General features: G+C 57.3%; 16 protein-coding genes across 16 annotated transcripts; 8 read left to right on the top strand and 8 right to left on the bottom strand.

Moving 5' to 3' along the window:
• Positions 1-390: 390 nt before the first annotated feature.
• MICPUN_57882 (mitochondrial protein translocase family) lies at positions 391-723 on the top strand (the record flags this gene model as incomplete). Its single annotated transcript, XM_002501731.1, has 1 exon — positions 391-723. The coding sequence occupies one exon, from the start codon at positions 391-393 to the stop codon at positions 721-723; it is 333 nt and encodes a 110-aa protein (XP_002501777.1).
• Positions 724-817: 94 nt separating this feature from the next.
• On the bottom strand, positions 818-2,450 carry MICPUN_80937 (predicted protein; the record flags this gene model as incomplete). Its single annotated transcript, XM_002501349.1, has 2 exons — positions 818-2,221; positions 2,406-2,450. The coding sequence occupies 2 exons, from the start codon at positions 2,448-2,450 to the stop codon at positions 818-820; spliced, it is 1,449 nt and encodes a 482-aa protein (XP_002501395.1).
• A 1,172-nt stretch (positions 2,451-3,622) lies between these two features.
• Positions 3,623-3,912, bottom strand: MICPUN_57879 (predicted protein; the record flags this gene model as incomplete). The annotated part of the gene is made up of 2 exons (XM_002501348.1): positions 3,623-3,732; positions 3,813-3,912. The coding sequence occupies 2 exons, from the start codon at positions 3,910-3,912 to the stop codon at positions 3,623-3,625; spliced, it is 210 nt and encodes a 69-aa protein (XP_002501394.1).
• Positions 3,913-4,149: 237 nt separating this feature from the next.
• Positions 4,150-4,952, top strand: MICPUN_81202 (predicted protein; the record flags this gene model as incomplete). The annotated part of the gene is made up of 2 exons (XM_002501730.1): positions 4,150-4,200; positions 4,314-4,952. The coding sequence occupies 2 exons, from the start codon at positions 4,150-4,152 to the stop codon at positions 4,950-4,952; spliced, it is 690 nt and encodes a 229-aa protein (XP_002501776.1).
• A 180-nt stretch (positions 4,953-5,132) lies between these two features.
• On the top strand, positions 5,133-6,548 carry MICPUN_57877 (predicted protein; the record flags this gene model as incomplete). The annotated part of the gene is made up of 3 exons (XM_002501729.1): positions 5,133-5,591; positions 5,684-6,479; positions 6,511-6,548. 3 exons carry the CDS (start codon positions 5,133-5,135, stop codon positions 6,546-6,548), a joined length of 1,293 nt encoding a protein of 430 aa, XP_002501775.1.
• Positions 6,549-7,008: 460 nt separating this feature from the next.
• Positions 7,009-8,239, bottom strand: MICPUN_68623 (predicted protein; the record flags this gene model as incomplete). The annotated part of the gene is made up of 1 exon (XM_002501347.1): positions 7,009-8,239. A coding segment is annotated over one exon (1,231 nt), but the record flags the coding sequence as incomplete, so codon positions are not given.
• Positions 8,240-8,628: 389 nt separating this feature from the next.
• On the top strand, positions 8,629-9,384 carry MICPUN_57875 (predicted protein; the record flags this gene model as incomplete). Its single annotated transcript, XM_002501728.1, has 1 exon — positions 8,629-9,384. The coding sequence occupies one exon, from the start codon at positions 8,629-8,631 to the stop codon at positions 9,382-9,384; it is 756 nt and encodes a 251-aa protein (XP_002501774.1).
• Positions 9,385-9,727: 343 nt separating this feature from the next.
• MICPUN_57874 (predicted protein) lies at positions 9,728-10,811 on the top strand (the record flags this gene model as incomplete). The annotated part of the gene is made up of 2 exons (XM_002501727.1): positions 9,728-10,744; positions 10,779-10,811. The coding sequence occupies 2 exons, from the start codon at positions 9,728-9,730 to the stop codon at positions 10,809-10,811; spliced, it is 1,050 nt and encodes a 349-aa protein (XP_002501773.1).
• Positions 10,812-11,556: 745 nt separating this feature from the next.
• MICPUN_80638 (predicted protein) lies at positions 11,557-12,429 on the bottom strand (the record flags this gene model as incomplete). The annotated part of the gene is made up of 1 exon (XM_002501346.1): positions 11,557-12,429. A coding segment is annotated over one exon (873 nt), but the record flags the coding sequence as incomplete, so codon positions are not given.
• A 132-nt stretch (positions 12,430-12,561) lies between these two features.
• Positions 12,562-13,963, top strand: MICPUN_57872 (predicted protein; the record flags this gene model as incomplete). Its single annotated transcript, XM_002501726.1, has 2 exons — positions 12,562-12,965; positions 13,027-13,963. 2 exons carry the CDS (start codon positions 12,562-12,564, stop codon positions 13,961-13,963), a joined length of 1,341 nt encoding a protein of 446 aa, XP_002501772.1.
• A 273-nt stretch (positions 13,964-14,236) lies between these two features.
• Positions 14,237-15,667, bottom strand: MICPUN_100058 (predicted protein; the record flags this gene model as incomplete). Its single annotated transcript, XM_002501345.1, has 1 exon — positions 14,237-15,667. One exon carries the CDS (start codon positions 15,665-15,667, stop codon positions 14,237-14,239), a length of 1,431 nt encoding a protein of 476 aa, XP_002501391.1.
• A 399-nt stretch (positions 15,668-16,066) lies between these two features.
• Positions 16,067-16,963, top strand: MICPUN_57870 (predicted protein; the record flags this gene model as incomplete). The annotated part of the gene is made up of 1 exon (XM_002501725.1): positions 16,067-16,963. One exon carries the CDS (start codon positions 16,067-16,069, stop codon positions 16,961-16,963), a length of 897 nt encoding a protein of 298 aa, XP_002501771.1.
• An 84-nt stretch (positions 16,964-17,047) lies between these two features.
• MICPUN_57869 (predicted protein) lies at positions 17,048-18,154 on the bottom strand (the record flags this gene model as incomplete). Its single annotated transcript, XM_002501344.1, has 1 exon — positions 17,048-18,154. One exon carries the CDS (start codon positions 18,152-18,154, stop codon positions 17,048-17,050), a length of 1,107 nt encoding a protein of 368 aa, XP_002501390.1.
• A 401-nt stretch (positions 18,155-18,555) lies between these two features.
• MICPUN_57868 (predicted protein) lies at positions 18,556-19,242 on the bottom strand (the record flags this gene model as incomplete). The annotated part of the gene is made up of 1 exon (XM_002501343.1): positions 18,556-19,242. The coding sequence occupies one exon, from the start codon at positions 19,240-19,242 to the stop codon at positions 18,556-18,558; it is 687 nt and encodes a 228-aa protein (XP_002501389.1).
• Positions 19,243-19,749: 507 nt separating this feature from the next.
• Positions 19,750-20,349, bottom strand: MICPUN_57867 (predicted protein; the record flags this gene model as incomplete). The annotated part of the gene is made up of 1 exon (XM_002501342.1): positions 19,750-20,349. One exon carries the CDS (start codon positions 20,347-20,349, stop codon positions 19,750-19,752), a length of 600 nt encoding a protein of 199 aa, XP_002501388.1.
• A 228-nt stretch (positions 20,350-20,577) lies between these two features.
• MICPUN_57866 (predicted protein) lies at positions 20,578-22,812 on the top strand (the record flags this gene model as incomplete). Its single annotated transcript, XM_002501724.1, has 2 exons — positions 20,578-20,700; positions 20,866-22,812. The coding sequence occupies 2 exons, from the start codon at positions 20,578-20,580 to the stop codon at positions 22,810-22,812; spliced, it is 2,070 nt and encodes a 689-aa protein (XP_002501770.1).
• Positions 22,813-23,065: the final 253 nt, after the last annotated feature.

Below are 23,065 nucleotides of genomic sequence, written 5' to 3'. Positions count from 1 at the left end.
TCGCGATACACCGGTTCGGCCACCCGGGCCGCCGAGGACGCCACGAGTTGCGCAAAAACAACCTCATCGATCGGATTGAGGTACCTTGCCGCGGTAGCCTTGGTTATTGCGCAAGACACACACGGCGACAGAGGGTAAAGCAACGTGCATGACGGCAGAGTGGTCTTCGGAGTATCTTGCGCATGTCCAGGCTCCGCTGTGCATTGGACGTCGCCGATTCCGTTTGGCGCGACATGGAAGCGGATGCCATCTATGCCCGGAATGTCAAACCCCATGCCCAAATGTCTCAGAGCCCGCCCTCCCACGCGCGGGCGAGATCTGTCTTCCTCTCCGATTTTTCTGCTTCGTGAGTTTCTGTTCCGACTGGCTGGTGAGACAGTTCATTTTCTGATGACCACGTCGTCTCCGGAGGTCGGCGAGGCACTCGCTGAGGCTTTGAAAAAAGGGGAGGAAGCTGGGGGAAGTAAGGAAGATGCGGTGAAAGCGGCGTTGGAATGTCCCTGCGTGCAGGGTCTGAAGGAATCGTCTTGTGGGGAAGGGTTCCGCAACGCGCTGACGTGCTTTATCACCGCTCCAGAAGAGGAGCGAGGATCGGCGTGCGCGGAGCAGTTCGTCGAGCTTCACCAGTGCATGGTGAAGCACGCGGCTGAGTTCGAGGAGTTCACCAAGGAACTGGTCGAAAACGAGGCCAAGGAGGGCTACTTACCAGCCTCCACGGATTGAGGGGGGAAAGACAGGTTCGCCAGAGGGCTTAGGGGAATCTTAGGGGTTTAATATTTCACGGTGTCAGTCTTTCACATGTTCCCACGTCCACCACTCACTGTCCAAGATTCAGTGCAGCGATCATCTCTGCGGCCGTCTTAGCTTCGACGGGCTCGTTTTCCTTCGGCGCAAAGAGGGGCGGTGGGGGCGGGCTGACCTCCACGAGCTTGCCTTTCTTATCCAGCTTTTTGACAAACGGGATGAACTCGATGCCCTGCATCCAAGGACGAAGTGCCGGGGGCACGACAAAGCCCTCCGGGGTCTGCCAGTTCTCGAGGACGCAACAGAGCGTGCGTTCAGTAGCAGTGAGGGTGGAGTTGAGAAGGTGACAGTAAGATTTCTTCTTCTCGGGGCCCTTCTGCGCGGCGCCACAGCGAATCTCAAGGCGGCGGGACTGAAAGTCGGTGCAATTGGAGCAGGAAACGAGCTCGCGCCATGTCTTCGAGGAAGGAAACCACGCCTCGAGATCGTACTTCTTCGCCGCGGCGTCGTTCAGCTCGCCGGAAACGATGTTGACGACCTGGTACGGGATGCCGAGGCTCTGGTAGAATGCCTCGGAGTTGCCAATCATGCGCTCCATCTCCTGCCAGCTCTCATCGCCGTCCGGGCTCACTGCGACAAACTGCTCAACCTTCTCGAATTGGTGCACACGGAAGATACCCAGGGTGTCGCGACCGTGAGATCCAGCCTCCTTGCGAAAGCATGTGGAGTAGCCCGCGAGGCGAATGGGCAGCTCCTTGGGCTGGATCCATCTCTTACGGAGGAACGAGCAGCACGTCTGCTCCGAGGTGGCGATGAGGTACTTGTCCTCCTTGTCATCACCCTCACTCACCTTGTACAGCTGCTCATCGAAATCCGCCAGTTGCGCACACTCCGCCATGCGATCCTTACGCATGAAGAAAGGGGTGCCGAGCGGGGTGTGTCCGCGTCCGGCGAGGAAGGCGAGCGCGTAGTTGATGAGCGCCTGGTTGAGGAGCACGCCGGCGCCTGTGAGGAAGTAGCCGCGGCCTCCCGCGACGTCGGTGCCGTGCTCGGTGTCGGCGATGTCGAGCATGGCGATCAGGTCCACGTGGTTGGGCAGCTTCTCCTCCATGCGCTTGGTGTCCAGACCGAAGGTGCGGACGATCGCGTTGTTCTCCTCGTCCTGACTGACGACGACAGAGTCGTGCACGATGTTTCCGATTCGCTTCAGGAGCGTGTTCACAGCCTCTTCGGCGTCCTTCTCCTGCTGCTCGAGCTCGACGCGGCGGGCGGCGAGCTCCTTGACCTTAGCGATCGCCTCATCCGCGTTCTCCTTGGCAACCTTGAGCTTTGACACCTCTTTGTTGGCCTTGTTGAACTCGGCGTTCACGCTGTCGAGCTCCCAGCGGGCGTCGCGCCACTTGGCGTCCATGGCGATGACGTCGTCGACATCCTCCACGCGCGCGAAGCGGCGGCGCTGAGACTCCCGGACGATCTCCTGCGGTCAAAAACGTCGGAGGACGAGAAATCTCAGTGTGAGTGGGGGATTTAAACGAAGCGGGGAGCACGCGGGGAGCGACCGATCATTCGCGGCGATCCGAGAGGGTGTCGGCCGCCATTTTACGAGAGCGAACTGTCGTCTCGCGATCGGTGGCGTGGCGGGGTCTGGGGTCAAGACTCACCGGATCGCCGCCCTTATCCGTGCGGAACAGGTTGATGTCGAGCATCTCGGCGGGACAAGTCGGCTCCCAGGGCCGCTGCTCGTGTCGATATGAGCGCTCTATGGCCGAGAAGATAACGAAGTGAAAAAGCGGCAGCCTGCACAGCAGCACAGGGCGCGGTGATTGCGAGCCACCGGACTGTGGAAATTCTTGTACCTTGGACAGAGCGCTGCACGCTTCGGGGGGCTCCGCCGCTTGGCCTCAAACGACGACCGAGCGTCGACACCTTGGTGCGAGTGTCGAAGGAGACTCGACCTCGGTGCAGGTGACTCGTGGCGTCTGTGAAGTCAGAGGAAAGAGAGGGCAAGGGAGAGGAGAGACACAGCTGGCGGGGACAAAATGTCGCACTCAAAAAATGTCGCGCTCTCCTACGAGGGCGCCTGCCACCGATGCGGCCTTCCGGGCCACATCGCCAAGAACTGTCCGAAGCCGAGGATATGCGCCAAGTGTGGCATGGCCGGTCACATCGAAAAGTTCTGCGGCCAGAAGCAGCTTACCAGCAAGGAGAAGATGTTGGCCAAATACTCGGAGGTGTGCCACCGGTGTGGCAACAAGGGACACACTTCCAGAGAGTGCCCAAGGAACACCATCAGCTGTCGCGTGTGCGGGGAGGATCACAGGCCGGGTGAATGCTCGAAGGAAGACAACACCCTGGAGAGCATGATTCGAACGAAGAAGGAAGAGACGAGCGAATTCGCCAAGCGGAGACTGCGGGCGGAGATGGCGGAGAAGGAACGAAGGATGGCCGCCGCGAAGGGATCTGGGTCGGCCGGATTTGGGACTGGGGTCGAGGGGAAGGGATCCAGCGGCGTCGGGCTGATCGGGAACACGCGACAGCCGGTCATTCAGGTTAAGCGGAAGGAGAACCCACATTTCCTGGTGGTGTCCAAGGAGAAGGCCAACAAGCGGGTGGCTGGCGGCGGCGATGCGGGCAAACCCGGCGAGGGCGAGCGCAACGCGAAGCGCGCCAAGGTTGAGGGCGAGGAAGACTCGTCGGAGGGAGAAGAAGGACTCGGGGGGTTGTTGGGAGATTACGGCAGCGACGATGAATAGTGAAACAACGCGGGGACTAGCATTAGGTTTGGCAGAAAAGGACTTCTACAGAGCAGGTATGGTATCTCAGCCGGCGTCCCATAGGTATCTCCCAACCCTCGGAAGGCCGGTCGGCGAGCGGGTTCTCAGATGGCGAAAGCGTCTCCGAAACATCTCATGACGACAATGGCACCAGCGAAGAGTCCGGCGGCGCGGAGGAGGTTCTGCACGGGAGATATCATTGGGTCGAGTTCAGCTCGAGGGTGTGCATGCAACGGGAGAGAGGGCGAAAATTGTTCGGAGCGCGGAGTAAAATAATCGGCGGGCTCGATCGACCGCCCTTGGTGGGAGACCGAAGACTCACGATGGTGCTGTCCCTGTTCGCTCCGGTCATCTCCCTCTCGTAGAGCTTCTTGATGGAATCAGTGACCCCCATGGTGCCGAACGACGCTCCAGCTCGTTATGCTGACCAGAGATCCGCCAGTCCTCGACTCCGACCTGCCGACAGGGTACCTTCGTTTCTCACTTCGATCAGTCTTGCGAGCTGCTGCACACAGCCAGATGAAGGGAACAGGCAGTCTGGCAGTCTGGTTTTGAACTTGTGATGAAAGATGAAATTAGGGTTGGTCAATCTGAGCGCACCATGCCGCGCATGTATTACGACGACGGGGCCATGCCGCACGATGGCTCCGGCCCAACCACTCGCGCCAACTGGAGCCCATACGTGCGTCCTCGGACCCTTCGCTTTCCCAGCCGTTCGGATCTCGCTCGGTCCTGTTTTTCTTCGTTTTTCTCCTCCGGATCTGACATCCACCGGCCCCGACCTCCTCTCCGCAGGACAACAACGGCGGTACGGTGCTCGCGGTCGCGGGCGAAGACTATGTCGTGTGCGCGGCGGACACCCGTATGTCGACCGGTTACAACATCCTGACCCGCGACTACAAGAAGATCGATCAGATGAGCGACAAGTGCGTGTTGGCGAGCGCGGGTTTCATGGCTGACGCGGTGACGCTGAAGAAGACTCTCAAGGCCAGGTGCACCACGTACGAGTTCCAGAACGATAAACCCATGGGATGCGTCTCGTTCGCTCAGATGCTGAGCAACACCCTTTACTATCGCCGCTTCTTCCCGTACTACACCTTCAATATCGTCGCCGGGCTGGACGCGGAGGGCAAGGGCGCGGTGTTCACCTACGACGCGGTGGGGTCCTACGAGAGGACAAACTACTCGTGCCAAGGGAGCGGGCAGGGGCTGATCATGCCCGTGCTGGACAACCAGCTCAAAACGGTGTCCCCACTCGTGCTGCCGGCGCAGTCGAGCGCGACGCCCTTGAGCGAATCGGAGGCTGTGGACCTCGTGAAGGATTGCTTTGCCACCGCAGGGGAGCGCGACATCTACACTGGCGACACCGTGGAGATTTGGATCATCAACAAGGACGGGGTCCGGAAGGAGTACCAAGAGCTCAAGCTGGACTGAGAAATGCGAGGAGATATTTAGTCGGGTCAAGGGGGAAGCGCGACCGAATTCGGGTGCGCGTTGTAACACGTTTAGTCTTCAAACGAGCGCAAAACAATAAACTGTTCGGGCGGCCAGTCATGCTTGGCACTGTGAGATTAAAATTTCTCCACCGCCGCCGCCCTCAGAAGAAGCCGCGCCATGTCACTCCTGTTGGCGCTCCCAGCGATGCGATACGCGTGTGGCGGCGTGATGTTTGCGCGCAATCCTCTGACCACACAGCTGGTATCTGCCGTGGGTGGACGCCGCACGATGGTGGGGGCTCAGCGCTTTTCACCGCTACTGGGTGCACCACCCACCCACGGCGTGCTACAGGTGCGAGCGGCGTCGTCCAAGAAGAAAGATAAGGCTGGAGGCAAAAAGAAGAAGAATACAGGCGCGCCTAAAAAGTCCCGATATGGTCCGCGAGGCCCCGACGGTGCGCCTCAGACCTCGGGAACCACAGCGCCCGCCAAGCCATTACGAGAAGACCTCGACATGAGTGAGCTGCGCATCGATGCATTGCTCAATGAGCTGGTGGATGGCGGCGAGGGCATGAGCAATCGCGCTAAGTTTCGCGCCCTTCCCGTGGACGATAAAATCATGAGGACGATCAAAGACGTGAGTATACCTCCCTCCCGAAAGCCTCGCGCTTTCATCCTCTGTCGCTCAGGTTTCAGGTTATTGAACGCGCATCTCCTCTTTTCCTGCAGAATCAACTGTGCATGGATGCGTCCACGGCCGGACGTGAAGCGCGCAAACTACGTAATAAGGAACTGGACACAAAAATTACTCGGCGTTACGTCCTCTACGGCGATATTGCCGATCGCGAGCGCATCCTTCTTGGGCTGCGCGGCAACAAGAAGGCGACAAAGTTTGTTGCTGCCGCCACCACCGAGAATGACCTTCCAGAGGCCGACGATGATATACCAGAGGTGGCATTCGCGGGACGTTCGAACGTGGGCAAGAGTAGCCTGATCAACGCCGTGACGTGCAGTGGCGCCGCCAGGTCCTCAGACGTTCCTGGAAAGACGCAATCACTGAACTTTTACGATGTCTCCCGTCGCATCAGGATCATTGACATGCCTGGATACGGCTTTGCTTTCGCAGCCCAGGAGAAGGTTGAGGCGTGGAATCGACTCATGGACAAATATCTCACGGGAAGGAAAAATTTGAAGCGTGTTTACGTCGTAGTGGACGCCCGACATGGGCTAAAGGCTCCTGACAGGGAGATGCTGGCGTTTTTGTCGCGATATGGCAATGTGGCGTACAGCGTGGTGCTCAACAAGACGGATCTGGTGCGACCGGCTGATCTCGCAAGGCGGTGCTTCCTCATCCGCGAAGAGCTAAGAATGGCGAAAAGGGCGCGATCCACGGTGCACATGTTGAGCACCAACACAGGGGCTGGAGTTCGACTGTTCGGAGCTGAGCTTTTCAGCCTCGCTAACGAAGCAAGCACAAGCACTGAGGAGGATAAAATTGAGGAAGAATACGACGACAAAAATTTGAGTGACTACGCCGACTATGATGATGATGACAGTGACGGTGAAGAGGAGTCAGGACGCAGAAACATGCTAGGAGGCGAATGGATTCCTGGGCAAGGGAGCGTGCAGAGTCCACGATACAGCACCGGCGGGAGGAGTCGGGGGCGTCCGGTCGGTGGAAGACGAGGTGGTCGTCGTTGAGCTAGAGCTGATAGAGTCGTCCTAAGTTTTATTTTTGACAAACATCGAGAGGATGGTTTTCTGCGAAGGATCTCGCCTGGCTTTCTTCCCAATTCGAGTCCCAACCGCGCCCTTCGCGGCTTTCCGCTTTTCCCAAGAAGGGTCGCGACTAAGTCGCATGGCGAGGTGATAGTCATCGTGACTCTGCTTTTCAATGAGCGGAACATTCCGGCCGCACCCTTCTTCTGAACAAAAGTAAGTTGACCCGACATCAAAGGCCTGCTCAGAGCGCTTTGCATCTGCAGTGGGCATCATGTTGTCGACAGTCTGTTGGCTTGCTTTATGCAAGTTAGCCCCTTCGAAGTTGCTCGCTTTCACCCCAACGAGGCGAAGAGCACCGTAGGGACGTTCTTTCCGAAGCAGGAGAATGGCCGCTTCCGCAATCACTTTTGCGGCGTTCGACGACGGTACAGTGAGCTGCCGTTGCATCACTTCGAAATTTGATTTCTTAATTTTCAGCGTCACGGTCTGAGCCTTCAGGTTTTCTTTTTGAAGCTCCTTTGCAACATCTTCGGCGAGGCCATGCAGTTTTGCCTCGATGAAACGTGGATCAGAAGTAGGGGCAAAGGTTCGCTCATGCCCGAGCCCCTTTCTTTGGGCATCTGGAGGTCGTTGTTCAGTGCCTGTTCCGAGGGCAACACTGAAGAGGAAGTCAATAGTTGCGGGTGTGAATACCGCCGCAATCACGTTCAGTGACTGTCTGAGCTGTCCACAAGTTCTTATCTGAAACGCTGAAAGCTTCCCCTCCAGAACTTTTCCTACGCCTCCGACCTTCCGCACGGGAAGGTCAGAGAGAAAAGAAATCACCGCCTCCCTCGAACGTTCGAGTACAAATTGGCCATTTGGTTTGTTCCAGTCCGAACAAATCTTAGCGAGTCGTCTCGTCGGTGCCACACCCGCAGAGCACGTCAATCGTGTTTTTGTCTCCACATCTGACCTAAGTTTAGCCGCGACTTCCCCACCATCCATCCCGGTCCTCGACATGAATTCAGTGACGTCAAGGTACGCCTCGTCGAGGGACCCACAATCAAACTCTTTATCGTACACCCTCCACACCTCCCTGAGCATCGCAGCGTATTTTTGGTAGAGTTCAAAGTCCTGCCTGACAAAGACGAGGGCAGGACAAAGTTTAACCGCTACGAACCCCGGCATGGCGCTCCGGACGCCGGCCTTCCTGGCGACGTAGTTTGCAGTCGAAATCATGGACATTCCGCCCACCGCCATCGGCACCGACGCCAGCTCTGGGCGTTCCAATGTATGGCAGGCCGCGAAGAAAGCATCCATGTCGACATGGATCCAAGTCCGCGAGAGATCTCGTTGGGCCTCCATCTCACCGATGCGACACCTGACGCTTCCCTCAATCTCGCGGATACGAGTTGCCGAGAGCGATGCATACATTTCTTTCATCTTGGCGATAGACTCTTCAGTGTTCGCGTCCTTCCTGCTCTCCTCACGATGGTGCTGCCCACCGCGGGTCAACTCCTTCACGACAGCTTTCACTCTCTCTTGGTCAACCCCGGCCATCCCAGCTTTGTGATTGATGAATCCCGGTATAAACGCCGTGTCGCCTTGAGAACCATCTCGTGACCTCTGCGCGTCCTCGTACGGGCCCTCCGGGCTCATCCCACCCAACTGCCTCGGCGCTCCCACCCCGCCTTGAGACCCATCTCGCGACCTCTGCGCGTCCTCGTACGGGCCCTCCGGGCTCATCCCACCCAACCTTCTCCTCCTCCCACCCTCCGCGCGTGTTGCTTTGTGCAAATCTTTAGGACCGTGAGAAAAGGGAAGTCGATCTTTTAAAGGGTGTAACGCGTTTCACTTGCGGAAGGCCAGGAGGTCAACCCTTGAATTGAGACGCATCCGGAGTGTATCGTCGAAGGGATCCTGGTAGTTGGCTAGCTAGGAACTGGTCTGGCTAGTAGCTAGCTGGGTTGATGATGAGCTTTGCATCCGCCAAACTCAACCGCGTCCACAGCGGCTGCAGTCGGCGACGAGGATGTGTTGAGAAAAACCGACGGGCGGCGAGGATATGCTGCGCTTCCTCGAATGAATCTGATGTGGAGGCCACACTGGAATTGCCTGCAAAAGGCAAACAGGCTGTGCTGGAACTGCGGGTGGAAGTTTCAAAACCCTTACCCGCCGTAGAGGGGAAGGGGGACGCTCGTGAGTTCGTTCGTTCTGACGGTGCGCTCCACTCCTTTTTACAGGGTGGACCTTCCACTCCACAGCTGCTCGGTGAAGGGCATTGGAGAGTGGTGGCCCCGGGCTTCGCTGGAAAGCTTTTCTTCATAGGACCTTCGGTTGAATTCTATCCGGTGAACGAGGTTGAGATTTTGCACTCCGACATCGACGACAAAGAGTGGGCACAGGTGACTCTCGCATTGAAACGGGGTTCGATTGAGGGGTGTCCAGCTTCAGTGGTGGACTGGATCAATCAAGCGTACACCACCGACCGGACGACAACCATTGTGACTGTGGATTCAAGGATGGGAATGGTGGTGACCTCGGTAGATGTGCGCATCAGCATCATGGTTCCCAAGCTGTTCTCTCTTGTGCCCACTCATAAAATAGAAGCCGCTATGAAGGCTTCGGCGCTGGGGTCAACTGAGGCTGCCTTGAGGACTGTGTGCGACGCTGTGGGGGAGGCGTGGATGACTTATCATGCTGGCGGAGGATTAACGCGCGTTTAGCTATTCATCCTTTATTACACGCAGGCTTGCAACTACCAAGCACTTTGCAGTAGCCACTTGTAGTTATGACAACATCGACCTTACTCTTTTAACAATGTGTGATCCTGTCAGTCATTTTTAATCTCGCTCGCAGCTTTCCAAGCCACTCTGTTGCTGCGCAGGAGGCGAGAGGGCACCCGGTTCACTTCTGCACTGACAATCGGCTCTTCCCCTCGCAAGTCGCGTGGAGTCGCATCTGGTCGCCGCGGGGTTCGGTCGATTCTCTCATGCGACCTACTTCCCGGAACAGCTCGCTCACAGTCGCCCCGACTCCTTCCTCGTCTTAGTCTCCACAGGAGGCGCGATGGCATATCTCGACGACTGGTATTCAACGCTTGCAAAAAACTTGAAAGCAGGTAGCACAAAGCGGTTCTTCTGGAAGGGATATGAAGGGGCCCCTGGGGAAATGGAAAAGGCGACCTCGTTGTTCAAGGATGTGTTGGACACGATCACAGGAAGGAATGAGAAAAAGATCAAACCGCTCGCTCTTCGCTGGATTTCTGAGCGTGTTGTCGAGCCTTCTGTGTTCTCTGCTTGCCTCACGCCCGGCAGCACGAGCATGCCGATCATCCGGCAGGCGGAATTCGACAGCCCAGCGGCGCAGTATCTGCCGAAAGAGAGTCAAACTGGCCAACTCATGTATGTGTGGAAAACTGGAGGGGTGGTGCCGCCCCGAAAAATTTGCATCATGTTGCCAACGACGGGGGACGCCTTCTACTGGTTTCGAAAACAGATTGCCCTTGACCTACTCTCGCACGAAATTGCAACCGTCATCCCCATGTTTCCTTATTACGGAAAACGCAAACCCAAGGACCAGTTCCACCACATAATTCCCTCCGTGTCCGACTTCTTTGTGCAAATTTGCTCTGGGGTGCTCGAGGCGGCTGCGATTGGCTCCTGGGCTGCGGCAGAATTCCCGGAAGTGGAAACAGTTTTCACCGGGGTGAGCATGGGTGGGAGCGTCGCTAATGTCGCAGCGATTCTGGCAGCTTCGAACAGCGGTTCGAAAGTGGGAACTTGTTGCGTCGTCGCCACCTGTTCAGCCACGAGTTTTCTCACTGGCGTCTTGCACAACCGAATCGCCTGGAAGGAACTCAGTGAAGCCCCGCGCGGGGTTGCCGACGAGCTGAAGAATCTCGTGGCTGTGGAGAATGTGTCGGAGCAAGTGAAAATGATGACCAAGGAAAACGGAGAAGAGCTCCTTCCCACGGAACAGAATTTGGCAGATACAATCGAGGTTTTGAATCTCGTGAGAATAGTTCGTCTGATGGAGGAAACAAAGAGAGATTTGGGCGGGCAGCTTCCAATGCTGGATGCTGTGGTTCAAGTTGCGGCAGCTAATGACCGGTTCGTAGGGAGGGAAAGTGAAGAACTCGGAGGTGTTCTAAAACGTCTCACAAGAAAAGGTTTGAACATCTTTGAGCGAGTAGATATAAGCGGAGGGCATATATCTACGTTGATGAAGCGCCAGTCCGTCATCGTTCCAGCAATCGTCACCACCTTTTCAAAACTCAGCGAAGGAGTCGAGGAGGTCCACGTGGAAGCTCCCCAGTGTATGAACAGAATGTGATTTATTATTACTGGTAAATCTCAGCGCTTCTGTTTCTTCTGTTTCTTCGCAACTTTTGCCTTTATCGCAGCGGCCAAACTGTCGCCATCGCCTGGTAGATTATCCCATCGTCCCTTCTTCTTTTTCTTCTCGCTGGCTCCTCCTGAATCCTCGCCGCGCTTTTTCGCCGCTGCATCAAACATGCCTAAGATGTCGTCATCTTCCAAGTCAGCCGCGGCTTTCTCTTTGTTTTTTTTGAGCGCTTCCGAACGACTGTTTTTCTTCTTCGACGATCGCTCATCCTCTTCCTCCTCTTCCTCCTCGTCATCAGATTGACAAGGTGCAAGAACTCCAAGTGGAATATGGTTGTAATCCTCGATCCCTTCGTCACCCGCTTCCTCATCTTCGTGATCTTCATCGCTGTTACTCACGTCGCCATCGTCCTCTTTTTCATCCTCCTCGTCTCTTCCTCGTTCCTCTTCCTGCGGACTCTGCTGCCCTCCTTGATCCCTCCCCTGCGCAGGGTTGAGGTGATCCCCGCGGCCGGGCAAACCAAAGTCTGGGTTTGCAGCCGCTTCCACGCCGTAGTGGCGTCGCACGCGTCTTTTGTCGCGCTCCACCTCCCACGCCGCATGAGCCTTCTTGAGGTCCTTGGTCAGATCCTTCGATATCCTCGACGCGATCCTGACGCATCGGCTAATCTCCGAAGGTTTGACCGCGACCTCACCGCCGTAACGCACCGCGCAGAGCTCGTCGTGCGCGTTGAGGACCACCACGAGCTCGCTCCCGATGACCATCTCCTCGTTCACCGTCGGGTCGGCGATGACCAGTCCGTCCTGCTCGGCGAAGTATCCGAAGGTGATCGCGACGGGGAGGTGATGGAGTGCGAGAGGCACGGGTTCCCGAACATCTGCGGGGTGGACTGTGATGAGCTGGGTATCGGGGCTGACCGTCGCCTCGGGCCTTCGGAACGACAGCAGTGCGGCGTCGGCGGCGAGCGACGCCGCGCCCGCGATATTTCCGCACGCATCCAACACGTGGACATCGCACCGGACGTGCCATACCCTGCGTCCGGCCAGGACGCACAGCGACTCGACGTCCACGGCTCCCGTCTCGCGAATCGCTCGCTCGAGCACGAGAGCGAGCTCCTGCGCCTGCTCCCCTGGCCGCCCGGGCTCGAAGTTCGGTGAAGCCATAGGTGAGAACTCAACGTTAATGGTGATGGTACCCTCGTTGCCACGAGCACCGGAGGGTGGCTCGAGCTTAGCACTCACGACCGCGAGCACCCGCGTGTCCCCGAGCTGCACCTCGCACATCCCATCCTTCGGGCCGAACCGGTAGGAGACCGGCCGCGTGTCGAAAGGACCGCGCCCATCGACGCGGAGTTCCTCCTCCTGCAGCGCCTTGACGATGAACTCGCGCTCATTCAGTGAGATCAGCAAATCGTCCCGCGGCATGACTCTCAGCGGCTCCGCCGCGCGTTGTGTGACCAACCGGTAGGTTTTACGAAGGTAGACTAGTACGAAGGTAGTCTACAAAGGTAAAAAGTACAGCCGCCACGGTTGTTAGATGTCTGGCGCACGACGCAAATGCCCATCCCGGGTCTCAGCGGTATCACTGACGAGGATCTCTTTGTGACACTGAATCTCTGCCTCTGCGGCTGGGCTATACTTGCACTGCCCCCGAGTTGGCGTCCAGCACGCTGGGACTCCTCCGTTCTCGCCCTGAGCGCCGCTTTCGCATCTCTCTACACAGCCACTTTGGTGCACGCCGTCTACTTCGAACGAGGGGCCGTGCCTGAAGGGAGCGGTTTCGGCAGCCTCGACGGCGTAGTCAATCTCTTCAAGTCCAGAACAGTAGTGTTCAGCGGCTGGGTGCATTACATCTCCCTAGATCTGCTAGCGGGGCTCTATATCGCGAAAGACGCAGAGAGGGCTCGAGTTCCTCACCTCGTTGTCTTGGTGTGCCTCCCTCTGACTCTCTTCGCGGGGCCGTCAGGATTATTGCTTTATCTCACTATCAAGACCGTGCTTTGTTGGCCTGCCCAACGGAAGACCAAGAGGTGTTGAGCTGGGTCTTCACATGGAAGTCACGGTGGCACGACTCCTGACGTTCTACGGTATCGCAACCACCCTCTGCGCGATGATGGTAGTTTGGGTGACATTTGCTCCAGGATCGTGCACAACCTCTTTCATCGCAGCAAAAACAACCCGGAAAGGCTTGCATGACGTTTACGAAGACAAGTTAGATTCATGGTCTCGGGTGGTGCCTCATTCACTCGTCACCAAATATCGAGAGAATGGGCTGGTTTGCATGCTGCATGTCTTACCCTCTGTGCTGTGGAGCGGGCTCGTGCCTTTGCAGTTGAATCAATGGATCCGAAAGCATCGTCCTCGACTGCATCGAAGAGTTGGCCGGATTTTAATTGCCGTAAGCGCGTCGATGACCGTAGGGTACGTGCTGATTCACGTTCGAGGTCTTCACTTCCACACAAACGACTTCTCGACATTGAAGCAGGGCGAGGGGCTCTCGGTGTTGGCACCTTGGTTCTGGCCTTTTCTGGGTAGGTGTATGCATACCTGGACTTTTGGGATGACGGGTTCCAAAGATCCAGCGGCGTTTGCTTTTGTCACGTTTGAGACATGCGCGGCTGTTTACTGGTTGGTCACTGCCGGCGTGGCCGGGTACTACGCTCGGAAAGGAAGGGGAAACACAACGGTTGCGCAGAAGATATACATTTTCCGTCATCGTTCCTGGGCAATCAGACATGTTGCTGCGGGTTTATCCGTAGCCACACAGAGGGTTTTTATAGGCGCTTCTCATGGGTGGTGTCGGTATCACTCTTTGAGATGTGAGGACGCAGCTTCACAGAAAGGTATATTTGCAGACTCTTTGACCCTGGGTGTTTTGACGTGTTTGACCCTGGGTGAAATTGCGATCCGGGACTCGCGCTCGAAGGTAGCACTAGACATGCGCTCGAAGGCAGACTGACTTGGATGTCCGTCATGTCCGAAAAGAAATAGCACCAAGATGAAAGAGCCAACATCCAAACCGTTCTAAGCAGAATCCGTCACGATTCGCCCTTGCTTGCTCGCAAGATTCCTTGCAAGAGAGCTTCTGTTTGAACTAGCTAGTTAACACTTACACATTCCGACCTTGAGCACTTGAGAAATATATACAAACCGAGATCCCACGATATCGAAGGGAAATCGCCTAAGAAATCCGGTGTGTAGGGTCGACAGGTGGTGACCGTGGCTCACGCGTTTAGGCGTTCAGGCCGAAGACTGCGTCCTCGTGCATGATCAGGGGATCACTGAACACTTCACGGACAAGTGCATCGGGATCCACGGGCTCCTCCGTCGTTCTCCTCCACTCCTCCTCCTTATCCTCCTCATCCCCTGCTGCGCTCACGATCCGGGTCGCGATGGATCTGATTCTCGCGCACGAGACCCACCTGAGGAATTTTTGGAAGTTGGAACTCACGAGGTGCCGCGCGCGCTCGTCGAGACCTCCAGCTCCGAACTCATCCCTGCTCCACACCGCGGCTTCCCCGGCCGCCTTGCGAAGGAAATTGACGAGGTCGGTGCTCATCCTCCCGGGGTACTCGAGAGCGTGGTAGCTCATGCGATGCCCACGGAACTCGGCCACGTCGTCGTAGGCTGCCATCTTCTTCCCTACGCTCGTCTCCATAATGAAACCCTCCTCGTAGATTGCCTTCTTTTTGCCCCTCATCGAGCCCATGGGATCTCCGTTCCTAGTGTGAGGGGAGCCGTGGCACAAGTGGGACATGGTGACGTCGATGAAGGTGTCGTTTCCCTCTCGGTCCCTGGTTTGGATGTCGGGGATGTTCGCCCTGTCGGCCGTCCGCAGGAATCCGCCTAGTCCTCGAATCCTCACCTTGTGCCCGGCGTGCCTGGCGATATCGCAGACCACGTCGCGTATGGCATTGTGGCTGCCGTACGCGCTCGCCCCCATCTCGGAGCTCTCCTCCATGCGGGTGAGGTAGTGGTGGACGATGTCGGGGTCGTCCAGGCGGAGGGCCAGTCCCTTGCTCGTGCAGTGCCGACAGGTGCATGTCCGTCCGCCACGCCCGGCGGCACGGGTGATGCTCTCCTGAGGCAGGTTGAGCTCAAAAGCGACGCCCGAGCGGAGCAGTTCAGGTGTCAGCCGCATACGCTCCTCGGTGGGCCAAGCGTCCTTCCACGTGGTCGCTCCGATGCCGCCGAGGGACAACATGAAAGCCGCCACCTGTGCGTACCACCTCGTGGCCGGGTTCGTCCAGCTTCCGTCTTCCTCGAGTAACGCTTCGAAACTGGCGCAGGTACGGGCGTGTTCCGCTTTGTACCTGCGCGCGGCGTCGAGGGCGCTCAGGAGGCGCTGGAGGTGAGGCTGGGGCTGTAGCTCCGGCGCCGCGTCCACCAAGACGGGGGCGACGAGGAGGCTCCGCTCATCCTCCACTCTCCTCCCCTCGCCGTCGACCGCGCCCGAGTCCGTGGCCCTCTCCCAGATGCGGCGCCAGGCGGTGTCGAGCCCGCCCCAACCCAAGCCCAGGTCTCTTGGGTCGTCGGTGGTGACGACGTCGGCCAGGCCCGGGACGAAATTGTGCAGCCAGGGAATGTACGTGCACGCCGCCGCGACCGATGCGCTGTCCGCTAACTGCTGAAGCGCGGGAATCCCCATTCCTCCAAACTTCATGGGTAGCGAGATGCGCGAGCGGGTGAGTGCGACCGCGTCGTCCACCCGCTCCCCGAGGTGGGCAAGGAGGCCGCGCAGGCGCTCATCTGTGGTCACCCTGAGGTCGGGCCGCACGACGTCGCCATTGTCATCCGTTTCACCCGAGGGAAGGCAGATGGCGCACCATGCGTCGTGGAGGTCGGCCTCGGCCTGGCCGTACGCCTCGGGGGCGACGTCGTAGGGTACCAGTCGTAAAAACTTGAGAAAATACTATCTTATCGCTTGGCTGCAGTAAACTGGGCGCACGGCATAGCCTCCGGCTGTGCGCCCAACCAAAGGGAGACGACGCCGAAATCGTCATCACCACCGGTTGTGTCCTGCCATCGGTGACGCTGAAAGCGCCTTTCCGCGGCGGGGAAAATGGCGTGGTATCGCTACCTGCGCTCGCTACTGCGCATCACCCCGACAAACGAGCAACTCCTCGGTGCACTCCTCCAACTTCCACCTCCTGCCGCAAAAGAGGAGCTGAACCGCCGCGCGACAGCCGCAGTTCTAGCAGAAGTAGCGCGAGCCAAGGTGGACAACATCACTCGGGCGCGACCCCCGGTCGAGGTCCGCAGATCGCAAGTCCGCTCGGACTCGGCGGGCTCCGGACTTTTCCTTCGCAGCGACGCTCACGCTGCAAAACCCGGGGACTTGATTGCTATCTATGCGGGTGTTTACACCCCGCCTGCTCCCGATGTCACTCATGCCGCGGACGGCACCTCGATTTTGATTCCTCTGCCTGCCCTCAGAGAGGAGGGCGCGTACGTGATCAACCTGCAGGGAGGCGGGTGGATTTGCGGAGCAGAGTCTGCGTTGCAAGCGAAGAATAACGCAGCCAAGGGTCTTTGCGCTGGTTGGGCCGTGGCAGCTCTGGCCAATCACCCTCCCCGTGGCTCCATTCCAAATGTAGAGGCGATCGCTGTTGATTGGGATGACGCGATCAGCGACGCGGTTCGGAAGCACATCAACCCGATCACGACTTTACCGTGGTACATTGATGATGGAGTATCTGTCTTCGTCCCTCAGACTGTGCGTTCTCGCGGAATCGTATTCTTGGCGAGTCGTACGATTAACCCCGGCGACGAAATTCTCTTCAACTATCGATTGAACCCTCAGGGAAATCTTCCACGGTGGTACGCAGCAGTCCCAGACGAGATATCCTGGTCCGTCGTGGACGACGCAGGTCTAGCAGAGAAGAAAGAGACAAAGAGCCAAAAGGACAGGTGGTGGGACCAAGACCACGGAGACTGGGGAGGTGGATTGCTGAATTAAGCAAGCCAAGCCAATTAAAAAAACGCTGAAAGCCAGCGATGTGTAATATAAGTACGAGCATAACTTTAGATTCAAGAAGCTAAGTTATCTGTCGCGCAGTGGCACAACGAAAGACACCGGAGAAGAAGGCATCAGGTGAGCCGTGTCTTCTCCACTTTCTTTATTTCCCTCCGATCGCACTCGAGATGTCTGCACGTCTGAGCGCTGCGTTCCGAACGGCAGAAACTCCATGGTGGTTCTGAGCTCTGCCAGCTCTACTGCTAGGCTCGCCTGATGACCCTCTAGCTTTTTCCGCGCCATATCGTGCTGCTCCCTCCTCTGTTTCATATCCCGCTCTTCCTCCGATCTCAGCATGTACAATTCTTGCTTTACCAATCGAATCTGCTCCTGATTGTCCCCTGATGGTGAAGGTTTTTTCTTATTCATCGCCAGGTCGCGAAGTGCAACCAACAAATACTCCATCTCCTCGCGGGACTTGAGCTCAGCTCGGAGTAACTGTTCAGAAGCTTCCCGACCACGCCGCTCGACCTCGAGACGTCTTTCAAGGTCGCCGTGTATGCTCGCGGCTGTCACTGCCTGATTTTCCTTATCGCGGACGTGCTCGTTGTGGTATTTCTCCAGTTTTCTCTGAGTTTCTTTGTGAGCATCCGATTCCATTTGGAGCTGCTCGGTCACCATCGCCTCGCGTGTAAATATCTGCTCCAGCTCCGCCCGCAGCCTTTCCGTCTTCTCGCGCTCCGCCCGAAGATTCGCTTTCACTTTCATGCCTTCTGATGATGCCTGACGAAGCTTTTGCCTCAAATCCTCCAGATCAGACTTGATGGCCTCCTTCGAGCGGCGGTTGGCCTCGACCTCCCTCTTGAGCGCAGCCTCGGCGACCGCCTTAGCTCTCATCGCCCCCTCTAGCTCGTCTCTAATCGCGCCGAGCTCCCTGTCCCTATCACCAAGTATCTTTTCGGTTTGCGCGATGCGTCCCTCGAGCGCGCTTCGCTGCCCATCCAGAGTGCTTCTCAAGCTGCTTATCGAGCGGTCCTTGGCGACAACAATCTGTCGTAACTCTTCCAATTCCCCGTCCCTTGAGCTCAGCGGTAGCCCACCGCTGCGTGCGACAGCGGCTTTGAATTCCTTTCCCGCATCGTCCGTCGCTATGGAAAGCTTATCGATGTTGATGCCAAAGTCTTCCGCGCGCATTCCCCCCACAGCACAGCGAACGACCGGAGCGTCACGAAAAATGAAATTTACCACTTTGTGGTTGGTGGCCTTTCCTGTTTTTCCCCAACAGGCAGCACAAGCCCGGACGAGCCGACCCTCATCGTTCTCGCGGGAAATGTCACCTGGATTCTTGCATGTGGAAAAAATAAACCTCCGTTTCTGGTTCGCTTCAAAAAATTTCCCCCGAGGCGTTATAGCGGTTATTAGCGCCGGCGCGTGTCAAGAAACTTTTTTTGGGATTCAAACCCCCAATTTTCCCAAAGAAGAGAAAATCTTCCCTAACACTTGGAAAAATGCGCGAGTGTGCCAATGTTGAAAAGCTCCTCTGTTTTGAAAGAAGTCCGCAACTCCCGTCCATTATCGCAGGCGCCTGGCACGGATCAGCTCGGGCGGAACTTCGGAAAAGGGCACATCGTCGCCTCCAATCGGTGGATCGGTTCAATACCGACGTCCGTGACCTCACGCCGCGCGCTTCGGACCGGTTCGGACGCCCTGGACGACCAGTCGAGGTCATCGTCGCCCGCGTCGTTGTTTTGAACGTTGGAGCGGCAACGTCCGCTTCGAGAGGCGAGACCAGCGTTCGCGATAAGAGCCCGATCACCGCGGCAAGCCGATCGCGATCGATCCCAAATACATCTTGGTGGTTGCCTGAGCCGCCGCCGCCGAGAAAACCTGGGAAGAATCGCCGTCGCGCGCGTTGCTATCCGCGGGTAGAGTAGGGGCAAATCTTTTCGAACCGAACCGAGCGAGGGGCAAGGATGGAATCTCCGTCCGAGCGCGCGAAGCCCGAGGCTTCGGATGCCATCAAGGCGGCGGAAAAGAGCGCAGAGCCAGCAGACCTGGACAGTGCCGCCATTAGGTGCGTTTTCAACCCGAACTCGAGGGCTTGATGGGGTCATTTGTCGAGCGAACGCGAGGTTCGGCTCGGTTGTCGAGGAGGAGGCGGTTGCAATTGTTCCCCCGAGAGGAATTGGACCCCGGCCAAGGTCGACGGAAGGGGCGGGTTCATCTCGCCTTCGACGCCGTGTTCCCGCGCAGAGACGCATCACTGGGGCGGTTTTGGACATTACTCAAACACCGACGCGTTACTTCTCTATCTGAGCTGTACCGCGACTGCAGGAAGCGTCACACTCACCGCGTCTTATCCCGCTTCTTTTTTTCCCGCAGAGGAGGTACCACGTCAACATCAGGGGCTGTGGAGCAAGCATCAACGACGTCTGTTGATGCTCCGGCCTCGCCCGAAGCGACAGTGTCGAAAGTATCAGAGGTATCTGCCGTGGTGACTGTGATTGAGGGTGAGTTTAAGTCTTGACATCGCCTTACCAGCCCGGTTTTCCGGGAGCAAAACCCCAACGTATAATGCTTCTCGAAGAACACGCGGCTTTCGCGAACTCGGTTCGATCCGTTCTTCCATCGTTTCTGACCATCAAAACCCCGTATTTCGTGAAGGAGGCGAATCTAAAGTTGTCTCGGGGACTGAATCCAAGGATGAACAGCGCGTTGAGGAGGTTACCGCGTTAACGACGGCCAAGGTACGTGAACCCGACGTCCAGTGGCCAAGAATGGGTACAACTTCAAGGAACTTTCAACGCGCCGTGGATGACGACGACGGCGATGCCCACTGGAACTTCCTGTTCGCTGACCAAATGAACCCGCTCTACACAACAGGAGGATAAGGATGTTGCATCTACAGCGACTGAGACGGCGAAAACGGACATCCCCCCGGCCAAAGAAGGTACGTCGCTCATCGTGCGTCGAGGGTTTATTTTGCTGGTTCGTTGAGTGAAGTCGACGTCGCCGGCCATTCGGTGTCCGCCGCCATCGTGGAGGCATTTGGCAGCCCACACTCCAAAAAGCGGTCGGACTGTAAGAGTATGGACCTTTGATGTCCATGTACCGAATTTTGGCGCCCTTCGCGTCGATTTTGCAGCTCGGCGCCCGTTTTTCCCGTGCTCGGCTGATGTTCGCCAACTTGTTGTTCTCGAAAGTTCGTCATCTTGCTCCAGAAGGAGTCTGAGTCGCTTTTCGGGTGCAATCGGTGGTAGATTCGTCGTGAAAGTCAGCCGGGTACAGCTTTTCGGGAGTTGTTTGGCACCCGTTGGCATTTTGTGTGCTTTAACGACGTCATCGGGATGCCATGTCCACGTTCCTGACCTGGACAACCCCTGCTCCATTTTATTTTCCCTCTTGCTCCAATTTGGTTCTCTTTTGCAACACCCGCAAAACCCGCGAATGCGCGAGTTGGGCCCTGCCACGACGCTACACATGATCGCATTGTGCGCGAAAAGCTCGTGATTGGGTATTTGCTCGGTAGTCTCCTATAACAGCCGGAGCCTGGTGCTTACCGTTGCTCGCGGGAGACGCCGTCCTCTCGCCCCGGATCTCGTCGTCGCGGCAAAATCATGAACGTATCTTTCTTCATCATTTTCCCCATCATCTTTGTACGTGCAGGCGAGAGGAAGCCGACAAAGAGCCAGGATAGGTGGACCCCGTGGGAAGAGAAACAATTTTTCACCGCTCTAAAGGTGTGTCAAGACTACAATCAGCATCCACGGTCCCTTACAGTGTCATCATATTTTCCCTCCATCCTTGGGCTCGAGACGCTCTCAAGCCAAGTCCCCGTCGTCGCTTTTTTTGGTGTCGTGTGTCGCTAACCTGAGTACTGCTCCACCTGCTCCGCTGTCCATCAGGACGTCGGCTCCAACTTCGACAAGATCGCCGAAATAATTCAGACGCGCAACAGGAGCCAAGTTCGTACCTTCTACAACACCGAGGTGAAACGCATCAACACTGTGCTTGCGCCGCTTGGAGTGCAGGTGGATCCAAGTGATGCCGAGGAGGTGCACACAGCGATGCACAGCTGGCACTCCATGAAGGACAAGCTCGGCCCTGGCGGGTCCTTCCAGGAACTTTGCAAGAAACCCCAAAACAGGAATTTGTTCGCCTGGGATCTCAAGAAGGAGCTCGATAAGTCGGTTTGGGCGCAGGGGAAGAAAGAGGCAAAGCTCAAGTCCCTCGGCTTGCTTCCCGCAGTGGCCGGTGATGCGAGCGGGAAAGTTCTTGGCGTGATGCCCGTCAAGACCACTGCCAACCGCGGCAGGCCAAAGGGCAGTGGCATACGCACCAAAAATACGTGTAAGGCTGATAGTCCTGCGGGAAGGACGAAGTCCACTGGTCGAAAGGCGGCGCGGAGGGGAAGCGTTTCACCCAACGCGGCTCTCCGAGCAGCGGCGGCGACGGCTGCCAAGGATGACTCGGTTGCGAAAGAGCAGAAGGAGCGACTCATGCTCCAGCTCTTCCCCATCGACACCTCCACACGCGCCGCACTCGTCGCCGGAGGATTCAACCCTCACCTCGAGCTCACGTTCCGCGCAAAGAAGTCCGTCACCGGTCTAATGCAGCACCTCATCACCAAATGGGCCGCGGCGCTGCCCCACCTGCCCGCAGGTCTCGACAAGGAGACTGCCGTGCTTCAGCTGTATCCGTTTGAGGCGGCGTCCGCATCTGACGCCAAAGGTGCCTGGAACCATCGCCACGAAGGCGTCACTGCAACAGACATCTTTGATGCAATCGGACGACCCGCAGCGTTCAGAGTTCGTTACGGTTGGGTGCCCTCGGAGGAGGCAGCTGTCCGCCCGCACCTTGCACCGCCACCTCCCGTGTACCAGCAGTCCTTAGCGAGGAGCAGGTCCCGCACGCCGTCACCCCCCAACCTCAGCCCGAGGAAACGTTCAGCAGAAGAGATGACCGTGGCGCACCCTTCATTTTGCCAGGCACCAGTGCAGGCCGGGTCCTTCGCGGGTATGTTTGGCGGCGGTAACGCCAGTGCAGTTGGCTCTGTCTTCGGCTCTGACCTGGCGCTGTTCGGGGGAGTCGGTGGTGCTGGAGCTGGCACAGGAGCCGATGGTGGCGTGGTGGGCGTCGGGGCGGAGGATTTTACCCTTCCCGGTTTTGGAGCTGATTTCAGCAATATGTGCCGTGAGATGGGTCTAGGAGACGTCGACGCATCGCGCGGTCTCGGCGGACCCAGTGCTGGACTGACTGCGGCAAGGCACAATGGAATCGCCGCTGGAGCGCAGCTGGCTTCTGCCGCGCCCGACCAGATCAAGGGATACTCCGAGCGTCAGGTCATCTCCGAGTTTGGCGGCGGTGATGTGACCGTGGGCACAATGTTGGAAAACGATGCTATGTTTTCACTGACGCAGATGCTTGGAGACGTTCCTGAGGGTAACATCAGCCATGCTGGCGCGCCGGTGGCGGTGCCTTCAGGTCCCTCCAGCTTTGCAGGGATGTTCGCTGGGGGTTCAATTGCAGACGTTATTGGCATGCCACGTCAGAAGTTGAAGCAACCGGGCATCGCTGGCAAGCCCCGAGGCGGAGAGAAGAAGCCCAGACAACCGTACAACAAGAAACCTGCCAATCTGGGTCAGCCGTACGTGTCGTCCCTGGTCATGACCGGACCAGCTGTTCACGGTGCAATTGTGCCAGGATACATCAACAACGGAAAAGGTTTTGTTCCTGTGCAGCAGCAGCCGGTCGAAAGCGCCGCGGCTTATTACCCGCACATGGCGCCCCAAGGGGACATGGCAGCGAACATGGCGAAAGAAGCGGCCGCAAGTGCAAGTCTTGGGGCGTGATTATGCGCTGGTTGCGTATGATGGGTTTCAATGCTTTTGAGCACGCGAGGAGTTTTTGGTCTGCTGCTCTGCCCAGAGCCGACCGCGTGCTCAATATTGCCGTCTGGTGGATCCAGGGCGTTAGATGCACTTCCACGGCTAGAAGTCGAATACTACAACAATGTAACACTACGAATGAGAAATGTTCACGACCATAGTTGAAGTCCTCTCTGCTCAACAAGAACCCCACACGTGCCAAACTTACATAGACTGG

The sequence above is a fragment of the Micromonas commoda genome, chromosome 4, assembly GCF_000090985.2.
Source record: "Micromonas commoda chromosome 4, complete sequence".
Taxonomy (NCBI): Eukaryota; Viridiplantae; Chlorophyta; class Mamiellophyceae; order Mamiellales; family Mamiellaceae; genus Micromonas; species Micromonas commoda.
The sequence above is the reverse complement of the archived record's forward strand: the minus strand, read 5'-3'. Positions and strand labels throughout refer to the sequence as shown.